At 57.4% G+C, this 18,189-nt stretch overlaps 1 protein-coding gene across 1 annotated transcript in view; it reads right to left on the bottom strand.

Moving 5' to 3' along the window:
* The window catches only part of ECE1 (endothelin converting enzyme 1), a gene marked incomplete at its 5' end in the record, with an annotated part of 31,514 nt that extends 14,141 nt beyond the window's left edge, over positions 1-17,373 (bottom strand). Inside the window, 9 exon segments of the mRNA XM_073601480.1 lie at positions 1,584-1,694; positions 4,093-4,207; positions 4,467-4,609; positions 4,750-4,938; positions 5,036-5,101; positions 5,218-5,364; positions 6,753-6,877; positions 8,505-8,714; positions 17,232-17,373. Coding sequence (XP_073457581.1) covers positions 1,584-1,694; positions 4,093-4,207; positions 4,467-4,609; positions 4,750-4,938; positions 5,036-5,101; positions 5,218-5,364; positions 6,753-6,877; positions 8,505-8,714; positions 17,232-17,373 — 1,248 coding nt within the window.
* Positions 17,374-18,189: the final 816 nt, after the last annotated feature.

An 18,189-nucleotide genomic window follows, 5' to 3' on the forward strand; every position in this document is an offset into this window, starting at 1 on the left:
GGGGATGGAGCCACTCCGAGAACCAAAACCTCACCGGGGGATGGAGCCACTCCGAGAACCAAAACCTCACCGGGGGATGGAGCCACTCCGAGAACCAAAACCTCACCGGGGGATGGAGCCACTCCGAGAACCAAAACCTCACCGGGGGATGGAGCCACTCCGAGAACCAAACCCTCACCAGGGGGGATAGAGCCACTCCGAGAACCAAACCCTCACCAGGGGGGATAGAGCCACTCCGAGAACTACAGAGAGGACCAAATCCTCACCAGGGGGGAATAGAGACACTCTGAGAACTACAGAGAGGACCAAATCCTCACCAGGGGGGATAGAGCCACTCCAAGAACCAAAACCTCACCGGGGGATGGAGCCACTCCGAGAACCAAAACCTCACCAGGGGGGATAGAGCCACTCCGAGAACCAAATCCTCACCAGGGGGGATAGAGCCACTCCGAGAACCAAATCCTCACCAGGGGGGATAGAGCCACTCCGAGAACTACAGAGAGGACCAAATCCTCACCAGGGGAGATAGAGCCACTCCAAGAACCAAAACCTCACCGGGGGATGGAGCCACTCCGAGAACCAAATACGCACAGGGGGATGGAGCCACTCCGAGAATCAAATCCTCACCAGGGGGGATAGAGCCACTCCGAGAACCAAATCCTCACCAGGGGGGATAGAGCCACTCCGAGAACCAAAACCTCACCAGGGGGGATAGAGCCACTCCGAGAACCAAAACCTCACCAGGGTGGATAGAGCCACTCCGAGAACTACAGAGAGGACCAAATCCTCACCATGGGGGATAGAGCCACTCCAAGAACCAAATCCTCACTGGGGGGATAGAGCCACTCCGAGAACCAAAACCTCACCAGGAGGATAGAGCCACTCCGAGAACTACAGAGGACCAAATCCTCACCAGGGGGGATAGAGCCACTCCGAGAACCAAATCCTCACCAGGGGGGATAGAGCCACTCCGAGAACTACAGAGAGGACCAAATCCTCATGGGGGGGTGGGGTAGAGTCACTCCAAGAACCACAGAGAAGGCTGAATCTTCACTGGGAGGACAAAGCCACTGCTGGAACCACAGTGAGGCCCAAATCCTCACCAGGGGATGTAGCCACTCTGAGGACCACAGAGGACCGCATCCTCACCCGGGGGGTGATGGAGTCGCTCTAAGATGTAGCCCCCCCCCCCAAATAACAGATGTCAGAAAATAGGACTCCACTCTTAGTGTTCCAACCTAGCCTGACCCAACTCCCCAGATCTCCTACCCTCATCCCCAATTCCACAGGTCATCCCCCGATCTCCCACTACCTAGATTATCCTCCCTCGTCCTCCAGTTCCCAACTCTCACCCTGGTCCCCACCGACCTGATCATCTCCCTTGCCTCCAGTCCTCACCTCTACCACCCTTATCCTCCCAACTCTGCAGCCCCCCCAAACCTTTGTCCCCCACCCCCACTCTCCACACTCTTATCCACCACTTTCCAAGCTCACTCCCCCTTCACCCAGTCCCCCTTGCTCCCAGCTCTCCCGCCCTTGTCCCCACTCCTTAGCCTACCCCTCCCTCCTTCCCTCATGCTTACCCGGGGTTTACTGGTTTCCGCAAACACACTCTTCACAAACATGGCGCCCAAAGCGAAGCCCAGATTGATATCCGTGTCACCAATACAGAACTTCCAGCGCGGGGTGCAAGTCTATAAGAGAAGCAGAGAAGGGTTCTGATGGAGATCCGAGAGAAAAAAGGACAGACTTCATTACTGGAACACTAACCTCAGATCTGTTTTGTAGAGCCGCCACATACATCTCAAGGCACCCGTCACATACACCACCTCACGGCACTCGCCACATGCACCTCACGGCACCCACCACATGCACCACCTCACGGCACCCGCCACATGCACCACCTCACGGCACCCGCCACATGCACCACCTCACGGCACCCGCCACATGCACCACCTCACGGCACTCGCCACATGCACCTCACGGCACCCGCCACATGCGCCACCTCACGGCACTCGCCACATGCGCCACCTCACGGCACTCGCCACATGCGCCACCTCACGGCACTCGCCACATGCGCCACCTCACGGCACTCGCCACTTGCGCCACCTCACGGCACTCGCCACATGCGCCACCTCACGGCACTCGCCACATGCACCACCTCACGGCAACCGCCACAATTATCCTCTACACCACTGGTGGTCAACTGAGCTAAAGGGGGACTCAAATGGGGCCCCTGACACCAAAGTGCTGCACGATGTTCAATTTATGTAATGCTGGAGGGGACTGCAGAAGAGAATACCAAACTGGGAAGATGTTACATGAGGCTGGTAGAGATTAATGCTCTTCCCCTAATCAATGTTTCCACTACAGACTGCTGAGGGCCACACATCACATACCAAAGGGCCACAGGTTGGGCACAAGGGTTGTACACTAATCTCATGTCGTCCATCACACTGGATGTAATCAGAAGGGACAGCAGAGGGCGCTACCCACAGACTAAAGGAGGAATGTTGTGTAACCAGCCATGTGCGGAGCAGTTCATGGGAAGACATTAAACCAAACATTTGTTTTTTTTTTTTTTTTAATATATAAGTGAGATCTTATTACTGTAAATTTTATCAAAATACAACATTTGAAGGATTTGGACAGTTGCCCTCGGGGGGGGGGGGGGGGGCTACACTGGATCACTCTTCTTCCTGCATTAGCAGTGATTGCACTTTACTGCTACAAATCTACAAAGTCTGATCCAAAAATAGAGGATCTCAAAGAGAGTCACCAAGTAGGAAGTCCAGTTTCTCAGATATAAGACTCCTACAGGGTTTGGGGGGACCTTTACAAGGACATAAAATGCAAAAACCAAATTATGAAAAATGAAATACAAAGCACTGCTGAAAAAAAAAAAAAAAGGGACCCCTTTTCCTTCCTCTATTGGAACATTATTTTTTAATGTGCTGCAACATAGGGGTTAAATTACAAGGCAGGAGTAGCGGCAGGCCCCCTGAAAAAAAAGTTGGGGTCCCCTGGGGAAAGTTGTGCTCGCCGAGGTTACACCGTTGCAGTTCAGGCGACGCACACTTCCTGCCAGATGTTGGTTTCCATTTCTATGAAGTGAAAGCCGGGTGACTTCCTGGACACACCGGCTTGTGTAACTCAATGTGTGACCACGGAGCAAGACCGAAACCGGCCACTTCTTGCCATGGCAGAGATCTGAGCCCAGAGCAAGAGGCTGGCAGCACAGCCAATCCCGACACCGGAGCCAGGTCAGCACAGCCAATCCCTACACCGGAGCCAGGTCAGCGCAGCCAATCCCGACACCGGAGCCAGGTCAGCGCAGCCAATCCCGACACCGGAGCCAGGTCAGCGCAGCCAATCCCGACACCGGAGCCAGGTCAGCGCAGCCAATCCCGACACCGGAGCCAGGTCAGCGCAGCCAATCCCGACACCGGAGCCAGGTCAGCGCAGCCAATCCCGACACCGGAGCCAGGTCAGCGCAGCCAATCCCGACACCGGAGCCAGGTCAGCGCAGCCAATCCCGACACCGGAGCCAGGTCAGCGCAGCCAATCCCGACACCGGAGCCAGGTCAGCGCAGCCAATCCCGACACCGGAGCCAGGTCAGCGCAGCCAATCCCGACACCGGAGCCAGGTCACCACAGCCAATCCCTACACCGGAGCCAGGTCACCACAGCCAATCCCTACACCGGAGCCAGGTCAGAACAGCCAATCACTACACCGGAGCCAGGTCAGAACAGCCAATCACTACACCGGAGCCAGGTCAGCGCAGCCAATCCCGACACCGGAGCCAGGTCAGCGCAGCCAATCCCGACGACGGAGCCAGGTCAGCACAGCCAATCCCGACGACGGAGCCAGGTCAGCACAGCCAATCCCGATGACGGAGCCAGGTCAGCACAGCCAATCCCGATGACGGAGCCAGGTCAGCACAGCCAATCCCTACACCGGAATCTATTCACTCCCCAATATCTGCAGGACATGCCAGAATTCCTGAATGTCCCAGAGATAACTGGACGACATGCCACCGCATGCCAGGATTCCTGGATCCCCCGGAGACGTGACCAGCCAGCATCTCTCACCTTCTTGGTTCCATACATGACTTCCAGGAACTTCTCTTCAACGTCCTGGAACCTCTGATCCAACAGGGCGCTCGTCTTCCGCACCACATTCCAGATCATGTAGTTATTCAAGATTCTGGAGGAGAGAAGATCAGTCATTGGTTACTTGGTACTCCTTGACCAATTGGAGTGTGGTTTACTTTACTGGGGGAGGGCAGAGGGAAGTAGAGGAGAGCCGCAATACTTTAGGAATTTATATTATATACAAATGCCAACACTGCACCCTTCCTGCCCCCACCCATTACACCTAGACTCATCTCCATCCACCCACATAGAAAAATCAGTGTACACCCGGGCAGAGGAGCCGCGATGGAAGCTGGCAGACTTGTTCCTACCTCTCGTCAGTGGCATATATGAGACCGGACACCTGCATCAAGTATTCTTTAGCATAGACCACCACAGGCTCCGTCTCATTGATCTCCACGGGGCGAAAGGCAGTTTGGAGGAGGGGCATCCAATCCACACTGGGTATCAGATCCTGGATGTGAAGGGAACACAAATCAGATTACATCTAGGCTGGCACCCTGTCCTAGGGAGACTTGGGGTGCACGGCCGTGTCCTGCACTTCTAAGGGTTTCCATACAATGAATGGTGACAGGAAGGAAAAATCGGGATCACCTTCAGCTCCCCAGCGGTGATCTTGTGGTAGATGAGCTCCTCATCTCGCCTCTTCTCTTGCGGGATGGTGATATTGGCCAGGGCCGTCTCGAAGTCCAGGATCTCCTGCATCTGCTGGCGTGTGTTGTTCTCCTCCCCACCCAGGAGGACCCCCAGCTGCACCATGAAGTTGAGGTATCCGGTCAGAACCTACAGGATGAAGAGCACCGGGAGTCATAAGAGGGACCAGGGGAAGGGGTTGGGTTATTTGGGGGAAGAGAGACAACAGCCATGGCCTGGTACTCACCTTCTCATTGGCCGTTTTGTTCAGGTAGTATTCTCGAGACGGTAAACCCAATCCAGACTGGTCTATCTAAGGGGAGAGGAGACGGGTCAGAACTGTACATGGAGAAGCGGCGAACCACCCAACAAGAACCTTGAAGGGCAACCTAGATCCCCCCAGACACTATGGAGTCCCCCGCGCCTCACCTGTATGATGTTGCTGTTGGAGTTCTTCGAGTCTGCGCTGACAAACACAGAGAAGAAGGGAGAGACTCTGTAGTACGCAGTGATGGTCCGCAGGATCTCCTGGAAGTTGTTCTTGTCCCATGGACCAGTGATATTCCACCCACCGAGCTGGAAGACACCCCAAAACTAGAGTTACATCGCAAAATTACAAAAAACGGACCAGCCGGGAATTTTACAAGTTGGCGTGAATCTCTGACAAGTCACATTATATAGCAACAGGATCATTGTTCACACAAGCTCCACCCTTTATCATTAAATAGCCATAGACTTTGCCTAGGCTGAGACATTGTCATCAGTCTGCTGCAGGGAGGAGGAAACATTTCCTCAGTCTCCCCTCCCCCCAGTGATCAGACTGTACATTGTAACTTTGTAGAAGAAGGTGGAAGCCACCACTGATCTCCAGAGATGTATGTGTAGCACCCTCTAGTGTCAAAGTAAAAGCATATTCTGACTCATGTTTAAAAGACTGCGAGTGTTTGAATCTGGGTCAGGCTTACTAGAGTTCAGGGCAGCATAACTCACGCAGGCAGCTCTCTGGTTCTGGAATGTTAAGAGAATGTTCTGGAAGCTAGAGTGCAAAGGCTAGGAGAGTTGTCCTGCATATTTAGGGGCCCTTTAACCAATCCCCAGGAGGTTGTTGACCCTTGAGGCAAATCCTCTAGTCTGGGGGGAGGGGGTAGGTGCTCTGCCTCGGGCCGGGGCTCAGGTGTTGGCCTGGAAGGATCCTGACAACAGGAGAAGCTTGGAGGAAGTACTTCCTGAGAGGCAGCGGGAGCAAGGAGGACAGTGTGAGTACTACAGCACGGTGCCGGGATTTACAGGGGGAGAGACTGCCACATGTAGCAGGTTGAAGACAGCAGTGTTCTTATGTCCTCTACAGCCTTGCCCTGGGAGATCTTCAGAGAGGGGGCCGGGTGGGCCGGTGGAGAGAGGGGGCAGGGTGGGCCGGTGGAGAGAGGGGGCCGGGTGGGCCGGTGGAGAGAGGGGGCCGGGTGGCTAGAATTCCTGAAGTGGTAGAGCTGGGACCAGTGTCTACAGGGAGTTGGAGGAACTCCAGGGTGCTGTTCACACCACATTGTGCTACATTCTAAGCGAGGGACTGAGAGTTCCTGCCTGTAAGGGGCTGTTTCTGATCTAGCAGACCGTTAGCCGGTACAGAGGAATCAGAGCTGTACATAGGGAGGAAGTTGTCACTGGTTTTGTCACCTTCAAGTTGGGCATCCCATAACTCCTATTCCCCAAGTTATTAACACCCCCCCCCCCCCCCCAATAAAACATAAAAACAAAGCTCAAGGACTGTTCACTGAAAATGTTGTGTGCCTGGCTGTGCAATAGTGGGGAACCGCATAATTTAAAACCCCTACGGGGGGGGGGGGGGGGGTAGTGCTACATTAGGAACATCATGTACCCATCGAGCATCCACACATCCCAGTCCTGGGTGGAGTGACCCTTTAAGTACTTGTTATTCTTGGACCGGACGAGTTGCGTCCTCTCACCTTCTCTATGAGCTCTTGCAGCGGTTTGGCGCCGAGATCCGCGATTTTGGACTCGTTCATACAGGCCTGGTAGTAACTCTGAGCTTTGTGCTCGGCAGCACTGCTAAAATTCATAGTCTTGTTTTCTGTGGAGAAGGAAGAGACCAATCATGCCAGCCGTGCGGGACACATCAATGATTAAGTGTAATCTGCTTATATTTCAGCTTCCCTGCCCCCTCTCCTCATTAACATTTAATTATATTTTTTTGAGAAAAAACAAACAAAAAAAAAAAGAACTTTATTACATACATTTTAGACCCAGCGTTTTTACCAGGTCTCTGAGCTTCTCTATGCAATGCAGATCATGGCTGGTGGGAGGGGCCAGCAGGGGGGCTTCCTGAAAACATCACAGCCCCCCAGCCTCCATACTCCTCTCAGCACTCCATTGTCAGAAGCTCACAGTGTGCGGTGAAATCAGAGGAAGCCGTTTCAGCGAAGGCTGTAGAAGGTGGGAGGGATGCTCGGGATGTAACAGATGATGGGATGATGAGATTTGTAGTCTGAGGGTGACCCCGCCTCTCCTGTCAGAGAGCTGGGCGTGTATGTGTGATGGAAACATAGTCTGGAGAGGAGTTCAATGTTATGTCTGGGAGGTGAGGAATGTTATCTGTGGTCAGTGATCGTGTCGTCTCATCATTCTCTCATCGGAGCAGAGCTGCTGGTGGCAAGATGGACACATGACAAGGGCCCCCCCCAATCTGCAGGCCACAGAGGCACCTAATGAGGGGGCCCCCGGCTGCAGGTCTCAAAAAGGCACCCAACGAGGGGGGCCCCCGGCTGCGGGTCCCAAAAAGGCACCCAACGAGGGGGGGCCCCCGGCTGCGGGTCTCAACAAGGCACCCAATAAGGGGGGCCCCCGGCTGCGGGTCTCAACAAGGCACCCAATAAGGGGGGCCCCCGGCTGCGGGTCTCAAAAAAGGCACCCAATAAGGGGGGCCCCCGGCTGCGGGTCTCAAAAAAGGCACCCAATAAGGGGGGCCCCCGGCTGCGGGTCTCAAAAAAGGCACCCAATAAGGGGGGCCCCCGGCTGCGGGTCTCAAAAAAGGCACCCAATAAGGGGGGCCCCCGGCTGCGGGTCTCAAAAAGGCACCCAACGAGGGGGGCCCCCCGGCTGCGGGTCACAAAAAGGCACCCGACTAGGGCCCTGGCTGTGGGCCCCAAAAGAGCACCCAACAAGGGGTTCCTGGCTGCCGATCTCAAAAAGGCACCCAACGAGGGGGGCCCCTGGCTGCAGGTCCCAAAAAGGCACCCAACGAGGGGGGCCCCCCGGCTGCGGGTCACAAAAAGGCACCCGACTAGGGCCCTGGCTGTGGGCCCCAAAAGAGCACCCAACAAGGGGTTCCTGGCTGCCGATCTCAAAAAGGCACCCAACGAGGGGGGCCCCTGGCTGCAGGTCCCAAAAAGGCACCCAACGAGGGGGGCCCCCCGGCTGCGGGTCCCAAAAAGGCACCCAACGAGGGGGGCCCCCCGGCTGCGGGTCTCAAAAAAGGCACCCAACGAGGGGGGCCCCCGGCTGCGGGTCTCAAAAAGGCACCCAACGAGGGGGGCCCCCCGGCTGCGGGTCCCAAAAAGGCACCCAACGAGGGTGTGGAGGGAAGAACCATAGTGGGTCCCCTAGCAGGAATAAAAGCAGCAGCTCAGCAACTCCCATCCAATACAAATGACCTTCTCTGCGTCACGCTCAATAAATACGTATTCCAATCTCACACTCACCCAGCAGGTGCTTCATGACGGCCTGGTTGTGCTCCCACAGCTCATTGAAGGTCCCCCAGCGGGAATGGCCATCAGGGACCGGGTTGGCTTTGATCCATCCGCCACAGGCATAGCTGTAGAAGTCCTGACACGGATCGACGCTGGGATCCAGAGAGCGCAAGATGGAGCTGGTGACCGAGATGCAAGATTCCGACAGGCAGGTGCGATTTTCTGGAAGCAAAACGTCAGAGGGTTAATTTTTCAGTTACGGGCAATCTGCAACACCTCAGTCAACATGGGGGGTTGGGGGGGGGGCGACCATCTCCATCCTCAGCTTCCCAAACTAGCTGTATACCGGGGACACCAACTGTGAGGGGTTCTGGATCAAAACATGGAGGATGGATAGTCTGATAGGACACGGAGTTCTGATGATTGGGGACACGGCAAAGATAACCGAGCCACCAAAATCAGATAATCATCATGCAAATATATCTAAAGCCGAGTTCAGAGTAGGGAAGAGTTAGGAAATCGGGTTTTTGTTGTCCCCATTTGGAGATTTCACTTTCTGTTCCAGAGACCAAAGGAATTTCCCTTTTAATCACCAGAACAAGAGTCCCCACTAGAAGATTTCCCCTCCATTCCTGTTCTGGTGACAACTTAAAAATTTCAGAGGTTTCCGCTTTCAGGACCATGAATCAAAGTGGGGGGGGGGGGGGGGGGACACAATGGGGAGACAGACAGCAATGGTCAGATGTCAACCCTTTATTATACCATCCAGAACTAAAGAAATCGGCATTGGATACACTGTAAGCAGATGATGCAAGTAGTTCAGAAAATATACACCATGGAAAAAAAAAAAAAATCAGGAGGAATGAAGAACACGCCAATTCCCCTTCCACAAGTCCAATCCATGAACCGAATTCCCACAGAACTCTATTGAAGATCACACGTTTCTTCCTTGACAGAAAAGGAGCTGTCCGAAAACGGATCCCAAGAATATTAAGCAGCCATCAAGGTCTACAGAGCCCCAACGACAGCTCTCCCAGACCCACCACCAGGGTACAGAGCCCCAACCACCGCTCTCCCAGACCCACCACCAGGGTACAGAGCCCCAACCACCGCTCTCCCAGACCCACCACCAGGGTACAGAGCCCCAACCACCGCTCTCCCAGTCCCACCACCAGGGTACAGAGCCCCAGTGACCGCTCTCCCAGACCCACCACCAGGGTACAGAGCCCCAACCACCGCTCTCCCAGTCCCACCACCAGGGTACAGAGCCCCAGTGACCGCTCTCCCAGTCCCACCACCAGGTTACAGAGCCCCAACCACCGCTCTCCCAGACCCACCACCAGGGTACAGAGCCCCAACCACCACTCTCCCAGTCCCATCACCAGGGTACAGAGCCCCAACCACCGCTCTCCCAGTCCCACCACCAGGGCACAGAGCCCCAGTGACCGCTCTCCCAGACCCACCACCAGGGTACAGAGCCCCAACCACCGCTCTCCCAGTCCAATCACCAGGGTACAGAGCCCCAACCACCGCTCTCCCAGACCCACCACCAGGGTACAGAGCCCCAACCACCGCTCTCCCAGACCCACCACCAGGGTACAGAGCCCCAACCACCGCTCTCCCAGTCCCACCACCAGGGTACAGGAGCCCCAACCACCGCTCTCCCAGACACACATCCAGGGTACAGAGTACCAACCACCGCTCTCCCAGACCCACCACCAGAGTACAGAGCCCCAACCACCACTCTCCCAGACCCACCACCAGGGTACAGGAGCCCCAACCACCATTCTCCCAGTCCAACCACCAGGGTACAGGAGCCCCAACCACCGCTGTCCCAGACCCACCACCAGGGTACAGAGCCACAACCACAGTTCTCCCAGTGCCACCACCAGGGTACAGAGCCCCAACCACCGCTCTCCCAGTCCCACCACCAGGGTATGTAGCCCCAACCACCGCTCTCCCTGTCCAACCACCAGGGTACAGAGCCCCAACGACCGCTCTCCCAGACCCACCACCAGGGTACAGGAGCCCCAACCACCGCTCTCCCAGACCCACCACCAAGGTACAGAGCCCCAACCACCGCTCTCCCAGACCCACCACCAGGGTACAAAGCCCCAACCACCGCTCTCCCAGTCCCACCACCAGGGTACAGAGTCCCAGTGACCGCTCTCCCAGACCCACCACCAGGGTACAGAGCCACAACCACCGCTCTCCCAGTCCCACCACCAGGGTACAGAGCCCCAGTGACCGCTCTCCCAGTCCCACCACCAGGTTACAGAGCCCCAACCACCGCTCTCCCAGACCCACCACCAGGGTACAGAGCCCCAACCACCGCTCTCCCAGACCCACCACCAGGGTACAGAGCCCCAACCACCGCTCTCCCAGTCCCACCACCAGGTTACAGAGCCCCAACCACCGCTCTCCCAGACCCACCACCAGGGTACAGAGCCCCAACCACCACTCTCCCAGTCCCATCACCAGGGTACAGAGCCCCAACCACCGCTCTCCCAGTCCCACCACCAGGGCACAGAGCCCCAGTGACCGCTCTCCCAGACCCACCACCAGGGTACAGAGCCCCAACCACCGCTCTCCCAGACCCACCACCAGGGTACAGAGCCCCAACCACCGCTCTCCCAGACCCACCACCAGGGTACAGAGCCCCAACCACCGCTCTCCCAGTCCCACCACCAGGGTACAGGAGCCCCAACCACCGCTCTCCCAGACACACCACCAGGGTACAGAGTACCAACCACCGCTCTCCCAGACCCACCACCAGAGTACAGAGCCCCAACCACCACTCTCCCAGACCCACCACCAGGGTACAGGAGCCCCAACCACCATTCTCCCAGTCCAACCACCAGGGTACAGGAGCCCCAACCACCGCTCTCCCAGACCCACCACCAGGGTACAGAGCCACAACCACAGTTCTCCCAGTGCCACCACCAGGGTACAGAGCCCCAGTGACCGCTCTCCCAGACCCACCACCAGGGTACAGAGCCCCAACCACCGCTCTCCCAGTCCCACCACCAGGGTACAGAGCCCCAGTGACCGCTCTCCCAGTCCCACCACCAGGTTACAGAGCCCCAACCACCGCTCTCCCAGACCCACCACCAGGGTACAGAGCCCCAACCACCGCTCTCCCACTCCCACCACCAGGTTACAGAGCCCCAGTGACCGCTCTCCCAGACCCACCACCAGGGTACAGAGCCCCAACCACCGCTCTCCCAGACCCACCACCAGGGTACAGAGCCCCAACCACCGCTCTCCCAGTCCCATCACCAGGGTACAGAGCCCCAACCACCGCTCTCCCAGTCCCACCACCAGGGCACAGAGCCCCAGTGACCGCTCTCCCAGACCCACCACCAGGGTACAGAGCCCCAACCACCGCTCTCCCAGTCCCATCACCAGGGTACAGAGCCCCAACCACCGCTCTCCCAGACCCACCACCAGGGTACAGAGCCCCAACCACCGCTCTCCCAGACCCACCACCAGGGTACAGAGCCCCAACCACCGCTCTCCCAGTCCCACCACCAGGGTACAGGAGCCCCAACCACCGCTCTCCCAGACACACCACCAGGGTACAGAGTACCAACCACCGCTCTCCCAGACCCACCACCAGAGTACAGAGCCCCAACCACCACTCTCCCAGACCCACCACCAGGGTACAGGAGCCCCAACCACCGCTCTCCCAGACCCACCACCAGGGTACAGAGCCACAACCACAGTTCTCCCAGTGCCACCACCAGGGTACAGAGCCCCAACCACCGCTCTCCCAGTCCCACCACCAGGGTATGTAGCCCCAACCACCGCTCTCCCTGTCCAACCACCAGGATACAGAGCCCCAACGACCGCTCTCCCAGACCCACCACCAGGGTACAGAGCCCCAACCACCGCTCTCCCAGTCCAACCACCAGGGTTCAGAGCCCCAACCACCGCTCTCCCAGTCCCGCCACCAGGGTACAGAGCCCCAACCACCGCTCTCCCAGTCCAACCACCAGGGTACAGAGCCCCAACCACCTCTCTCCCAGTCCCACCACCAGGGTACAGAGCCCCAACCACCGCTCTCCCAGTCCAACCACCAGGGTACAGAGCCCCAACCACCGCTCTCCCAGTCCCACCACCAGGGTATGTAGCCCCAACCACAGCTCTCCCAGTCCCACCACCAGGGTACAGAGCCACAACCACAGTTCTCCCAGTCCCACCACCAGGGTACAGAGCTCCAACCACCACTCTCCCAGTCCAACCACCAGATTACAGAGTCCCACCGCCAGGGTACAGAGTCCCACACCGCTCTCCCAGTCCAACCACCAGATTACAGAGTCCCACCGCTAGGGTACAGAGTCCCAGACCGCTCTCCTAGTCTAACCGGCAGGATACCGAGTCCCACAATGCTATCCCAGTCCTATCCCACAATGCTATCCCAGTCCTACTGCCAGGATACAGAGTCCCAAAACCATTTTCCCAGTCCCACCACCAGGGTACAGGAGCCCCAACCACCGCTCTCCCAGACACACCACCAGGGTACAGAGTACCAACCACCGCTCTCCCAGACCCACCACCAGAGTACAGAGCCCCAACCACCACTCTCCCAGACCCACCACCAGGGTACAGGAGCCCCAACCACCATTCTCCCAGTCCAACCACCAGGGTACAGGAGCCCCAACCACCGCTCTCCCAGACCCACCACCAGGGTACAGAGCCACAACCACAGTTCTCCCAGTGCCACCACCAGGGTACAGAGCCCCAACCACCGCTCTCCCAGTCCCACCACCAGGGTATGTAGCCCCAACCACTGCTCTCCCTGTCCAACCACCAGGGTACAGAGCCCCAACGACCGCTCTCCCAGACCCACCACCAGGGTACAGGAGCCCCAACCACCGCTCTCCCAGACCCACCACCAGGGTACAGAGCCCCAACCACCGCTCTCCCAGACCCACCACCAGGGTACAGAGCCCCAACCACCGCTCTCCCAGTCCCACCACCAGGGTACAGAGCCCCAGTGACCGCTCTCCCAGTCCCACCACCAGGGTATGTAGCCCCAACCACAGCTCTCCCAGTCCCACCACCAGGGTACAGAGCCACAACCACAGTTCTCCCAGTCCCACCACCAGGGTACAGAGCTCCAACCACCACTCTCCCAGTCCAACCACCAGATTACAGAGTCCCACCGCCAGGGTACAGAGTCCCAGACCGCTCTCCTAGTCTAACCGGCAGGATACCGAGTCCCACAATGCTATCCCAGTCCTATCCCAGTCCTACTGCCAGGATACAGAGTCCCAAAACCATTTTCCCAGTCCCACCACCAGGGTACAGGAGCCCCAACCACCGCTCTCCCAGACCCACCACCAGGGTACAGAGCCCCAACCACCACTCTCCCAGACCCACCACCAGGGTACAGGAGCCCCAACCACCATTCTCCCAGTCCAACCACCAGGGTACAGGAGCCCCAACCACCGCTCTCCCAGACCCACCACCAGGGTACAGAGCCACAACCACAGTTCTCCCAGTGCCACCACCAGGGTACAGAGCCCCAACCACCGCTCTCCCTGTCCAACCACCAGGGTACAGAGCCCCAACGACCGCTCTCCCAGACCCACCACCAGGGTACAGGAGCCCCAACCACCGCTCTCCCAGACCCACCACCAGGGTACAGAGCCCCAACCACCGCTCTCCCAGACCCACCACCAGGGTACAGAGCCCCAACCACCGCTCTCCCAGTCCCACCACCAGGGTACAGAGCCCCAGTGACCGCTCTCCCAGACCCACCACCAGGGTACAGAGCCCCAACCACCGCTCTCCCAGTCCCACCACCAGGGTACAGAGCCCCAGTGACCGCTCTCCCAGTCCCACCACCAGGTTACAGAGCCCCAACCACCGCTCTCCCAGACCCACCACCAGGGTACAGAGCCCCAACCACCGCTCTCCCAGACCCACCACCAGGGTACAGAGCCCCAACCACCGCTCTCCCAGTCCCACCACCAGGTTACAGAGCCCCAACCACCGCTCTCCCAGACCCACCACCAGGGTACAGAGCCCGAACCACCGCTCTCCCAGTCCCATCACCAGGGTACAGAGCCCCAACCACCGCTCTCCCAGTCCCACCACCAGGGCACAGAGCCCCAGTGACCGCTCTCCCAGACCCACCACCAGGGTACAGAGCCCCAACCACCGCTCTCCCAGTCCCATCACCAGGGTACAGAGCCCCAACCACCGCTCTCCCAGACCCACCACCAGGGTACAGAGCCCCAACCACCGCTCTCCCAGACCCACCACCAGGGTACAGAGCCCCAACCACCGCTCTCCCAGACCCACCACCAGGGTACAGGAGCCCCAACCACCGCTCTCCCAGACACACCACCAGGGTACAGAGTACCAACCACCGCTCTCCCAGACCCACCACCAGAGTACAGAGCCCCAACCACCACTCTCCCAGACCCACCACCAGGGTACAGGAGCCCCAACCACCATTCTCCCAGTCCAACCACCAGGGTACAGGAGCCCCAACCACCGCTCTCCCAGACCCACCACCAGGGTACAGAGCCACAACCACAGTTCTCCCAGTGCCACCACCAGGGTACAGAGCCCCAACCACCGCTCTCCCAGTCCCACCACCAGGGTATGTAGCCCCAACCACCGCTCTCCCTGTCCAACCACCAGGGTACAGAGCCCCAACGACCGCTCTCCCAGACCCACCACCAGGGTACAGAGCCCCAACCACCGCTCTCCCAGTCCAACCACCAGGGTTCAGAGCCCCAACCACCGCTCTCCCAGTCCCGCCACCAGGGTACAGAGCCCCAACCACCGCTCTCCCAGTCCAACCACCAGGGTACAGAGCCCCAACCACCTCTCTCCCAGTCCCACCACCAGGGTACAGAGCCCCAACCACCGCTCTCCCAGTCCAACCACCAGGGTACAGAGCCCCAACCACCGCTCTCCCAGTCCCACCACCAGGGTATGTAGCCCCAACCACAGCTCTCCCAGTCCCACCACCAGGGTACAGAGCCACAACCACAGTTCTCCCAGTCCCACCACCAGGGTACAGAGCTCCAACCACCACTCTCCCAGTCCAACCACCAGATTACAGAGTCCCACCGCCAGGGTACAGAGTCCCACACCGCTCTCCCAGTCCAACCACCAGATTACAGAGTCCCACCGCTAGGGTACAGAGTCCCAGACCGCTCTCCTAGTCTAACCGGCAGGATACCGAGTCCCACAATGCTATCCCAGTCCTATCCCACAATGCTATCCCAGTCCTACTGCCAGGATACAGAGTCCCAAAACCATTTTCCCAGTCCCACCATCAGGGTACAGAGCCCCAGACTGCTCTCCCAGTCCCACCATCAGGTTATAGAGTTCCAGACCACTCTCTCAGTCCCATCTTCAGTGTACAGAGTCCAAAACTGCTCTCCCAGTCCCACCATCAAGGTACAGAGTTAAACACCTCTCTCCGAGTTCCACCACCAGGGTATGGCGAGTCTAACAGCACTCTCCCAGTCCCATCATCAGAAAACCAGAAACACTGCTTTCCAAGTACCTCTATCAGGGTAGAAAGAGTCCAACACCACTCAGTCCCACAGTCAAGGTACTGAGTCCAATACCACTCTACTACCCCCCCCCCCCCCCATCAGGGTACAGAGAGCAACACCGCTCTCCCAGTCCCACTGTCAAGGTACAGAGTCCAGCAAAGCTTTCCCAGTCCCACTGTCAAGGTTCAGAGAGTCCAACACCCAAACACCGCTCTCAGCGTCTCATTGTCCAGGTACAGAGATCAACAATGTTCTTTCTGTCCTGCCACCAAGGTACAGAGTCCAACACCGTGCCCCTTCCTTCCTTCTCTAGGAATGTCAGAGAACATCATGGATCTCCATAACGGGTCTAAAGCTCGATTCAGCAATCACCGTTCTTGCAGTAGCAACATTTCAGAGGACCCCTTCATCAGGCTAGTGGTCACGTCTGATGAAGGGGTCCTGTGAGGTTCCGAAACGTTGCTTCTGCTATAACAATGTGATCGCTGAATAAAGCTTTGGGCCCATTCTGGAGATCCATGATGTGCTGGTGACATTCTCTCGCTTGACCATCTTCGGGTTCAAGCCGGTGATCACTTCAGCACCGACTTACTCACACAGCCATCTCTTCAGGAATAAGTGCATTGGACCTTCCTCATCAGGGTTCATCTCATACCATGCCAACGTCCTGCTGTCTGTTGTCCTGCTGTCTGGGTAAAATTTATTACAGCCCTCTGCCAGTCCTACAGTGTCTTCCAGACCCACCCACCCCCCCCCCTTCCCAGTCCTGTCATCGGGGTACAGTGTCTTACAGGTGCTTTCCCCCCCCTCAGTCCTGCCATCAGGGTACAGAGTCTTCGAGACCCCTCCCCCCCTCCTCAGTCCTGCCATCGGGGTACAGAGTCTTCGAGACCCCTCCCCCCCTCCTCAGTCCTGCCATCGGGGTACAGAGTCTTCCAGACCCCCCCCTCCTCAGTCCTGCCATCGGGGTACAGAGTCTTCCAGACCCCCCCCCCTCCCCAGTCCTACCATCAGGGTACAGGATCTGACACCCCCACCCCCCTCAGTTCTGCCATTAGAGTACAGTGTCTCACAGCGCTCCACCAGCCCCATGGTCACACCCCACCCCCCTCTACCATTATGGTGCAGTCTTACAGCCCCCCTCAGTATTGCCATTAGAGCACAGTGTCAGTCACCCCCCCCCCCCAAACCCCCAGAACCCCAAGGCACCTACTGCTTCTATACTGCAGAGCCAGAGACAGCAGACACGCCAGGAGCCCGATGCACAGGATAGCGACCAGGACCAGAAGCCTCTTCTCCACATGCGTCCTTTGCGTCCAGCAGCTGTTCCGGTTGCGGGTTCCTCGCAGGTTGACCTGTGAATGAGCATTTCCCACCAGTTAGTGCCATCAGTGGGGTACCACCAGGATACGCTGCATGTCTGTATGGTGACATCACATCAAGAACGCTTCCTGGAGCACAATGTGAGGAAATGACAGAGAACCCGAACACCTGACCATACATTACATCGCACATTCCGCGCATTCCGCGCATTCCACACCGCCAGCAGTCCATCACTCACCTTATATTAACCCCATCACCACCAGCCCACAGACAGACCTATACCTATTCATATTTCAGCAGCTTATGGGGACCTAAACTCATTTAGGAAAATTGCAATGTGTAAGTTTTGGCACTGTTATAATAAGCGCCCTCTAGTGGTCGCCTGTATGTCAGGCAGTGCAATCACCATCTTGCTGGAAAATAAAAAAATGCTCAATTTCACCAAAATTGTGAAGTTTCATCAACCTTTACAAATTTTTTCCAACATTTCTGGGAAATAAAATGTTCTCTCCTCCGTAACAGCTCCCCTTTTCTTCCCTCCTCCAGACGCAGTTGGTGTCAGTAGCACTCCGCTGAGCGCCAACTTGTGTAAGCGGAGATGGCAGAATTGTTTATATCTTGTTTGGATAAAGGATTAGAAGAGGCTGGAGAAGGGCCAGACAAAATCTACTTAGGGGCCTTGTTAAGAAAATTCTCCGGAAAGGAAAATCTCAGAGAATCAAAAACGGATTCTGCGAGTCTCTGGCGCCACTTATTCCGAGAGCCGTCCATGTCTGCATCATTTACAGTCATTGGTGGATGAACCTTCAAACAACCCATCCACTAATTCACCTACAATGCCCCCAGCT

The sequence above is a fragment of the Aquarana catesbeiana genome, linkage group LG10, assembly GCF_042186555.1.
Source record: "Aquarana catesbeiana isolate 2022-GZ linkage group LG10, ASM4218655v1, whole genome shotgun sequence".
NCBI lineage: Eukaryota > Metazoa > Chordata > Amphibia > Anura > Ranidae > Aquarana > Aquarana catesbeiana.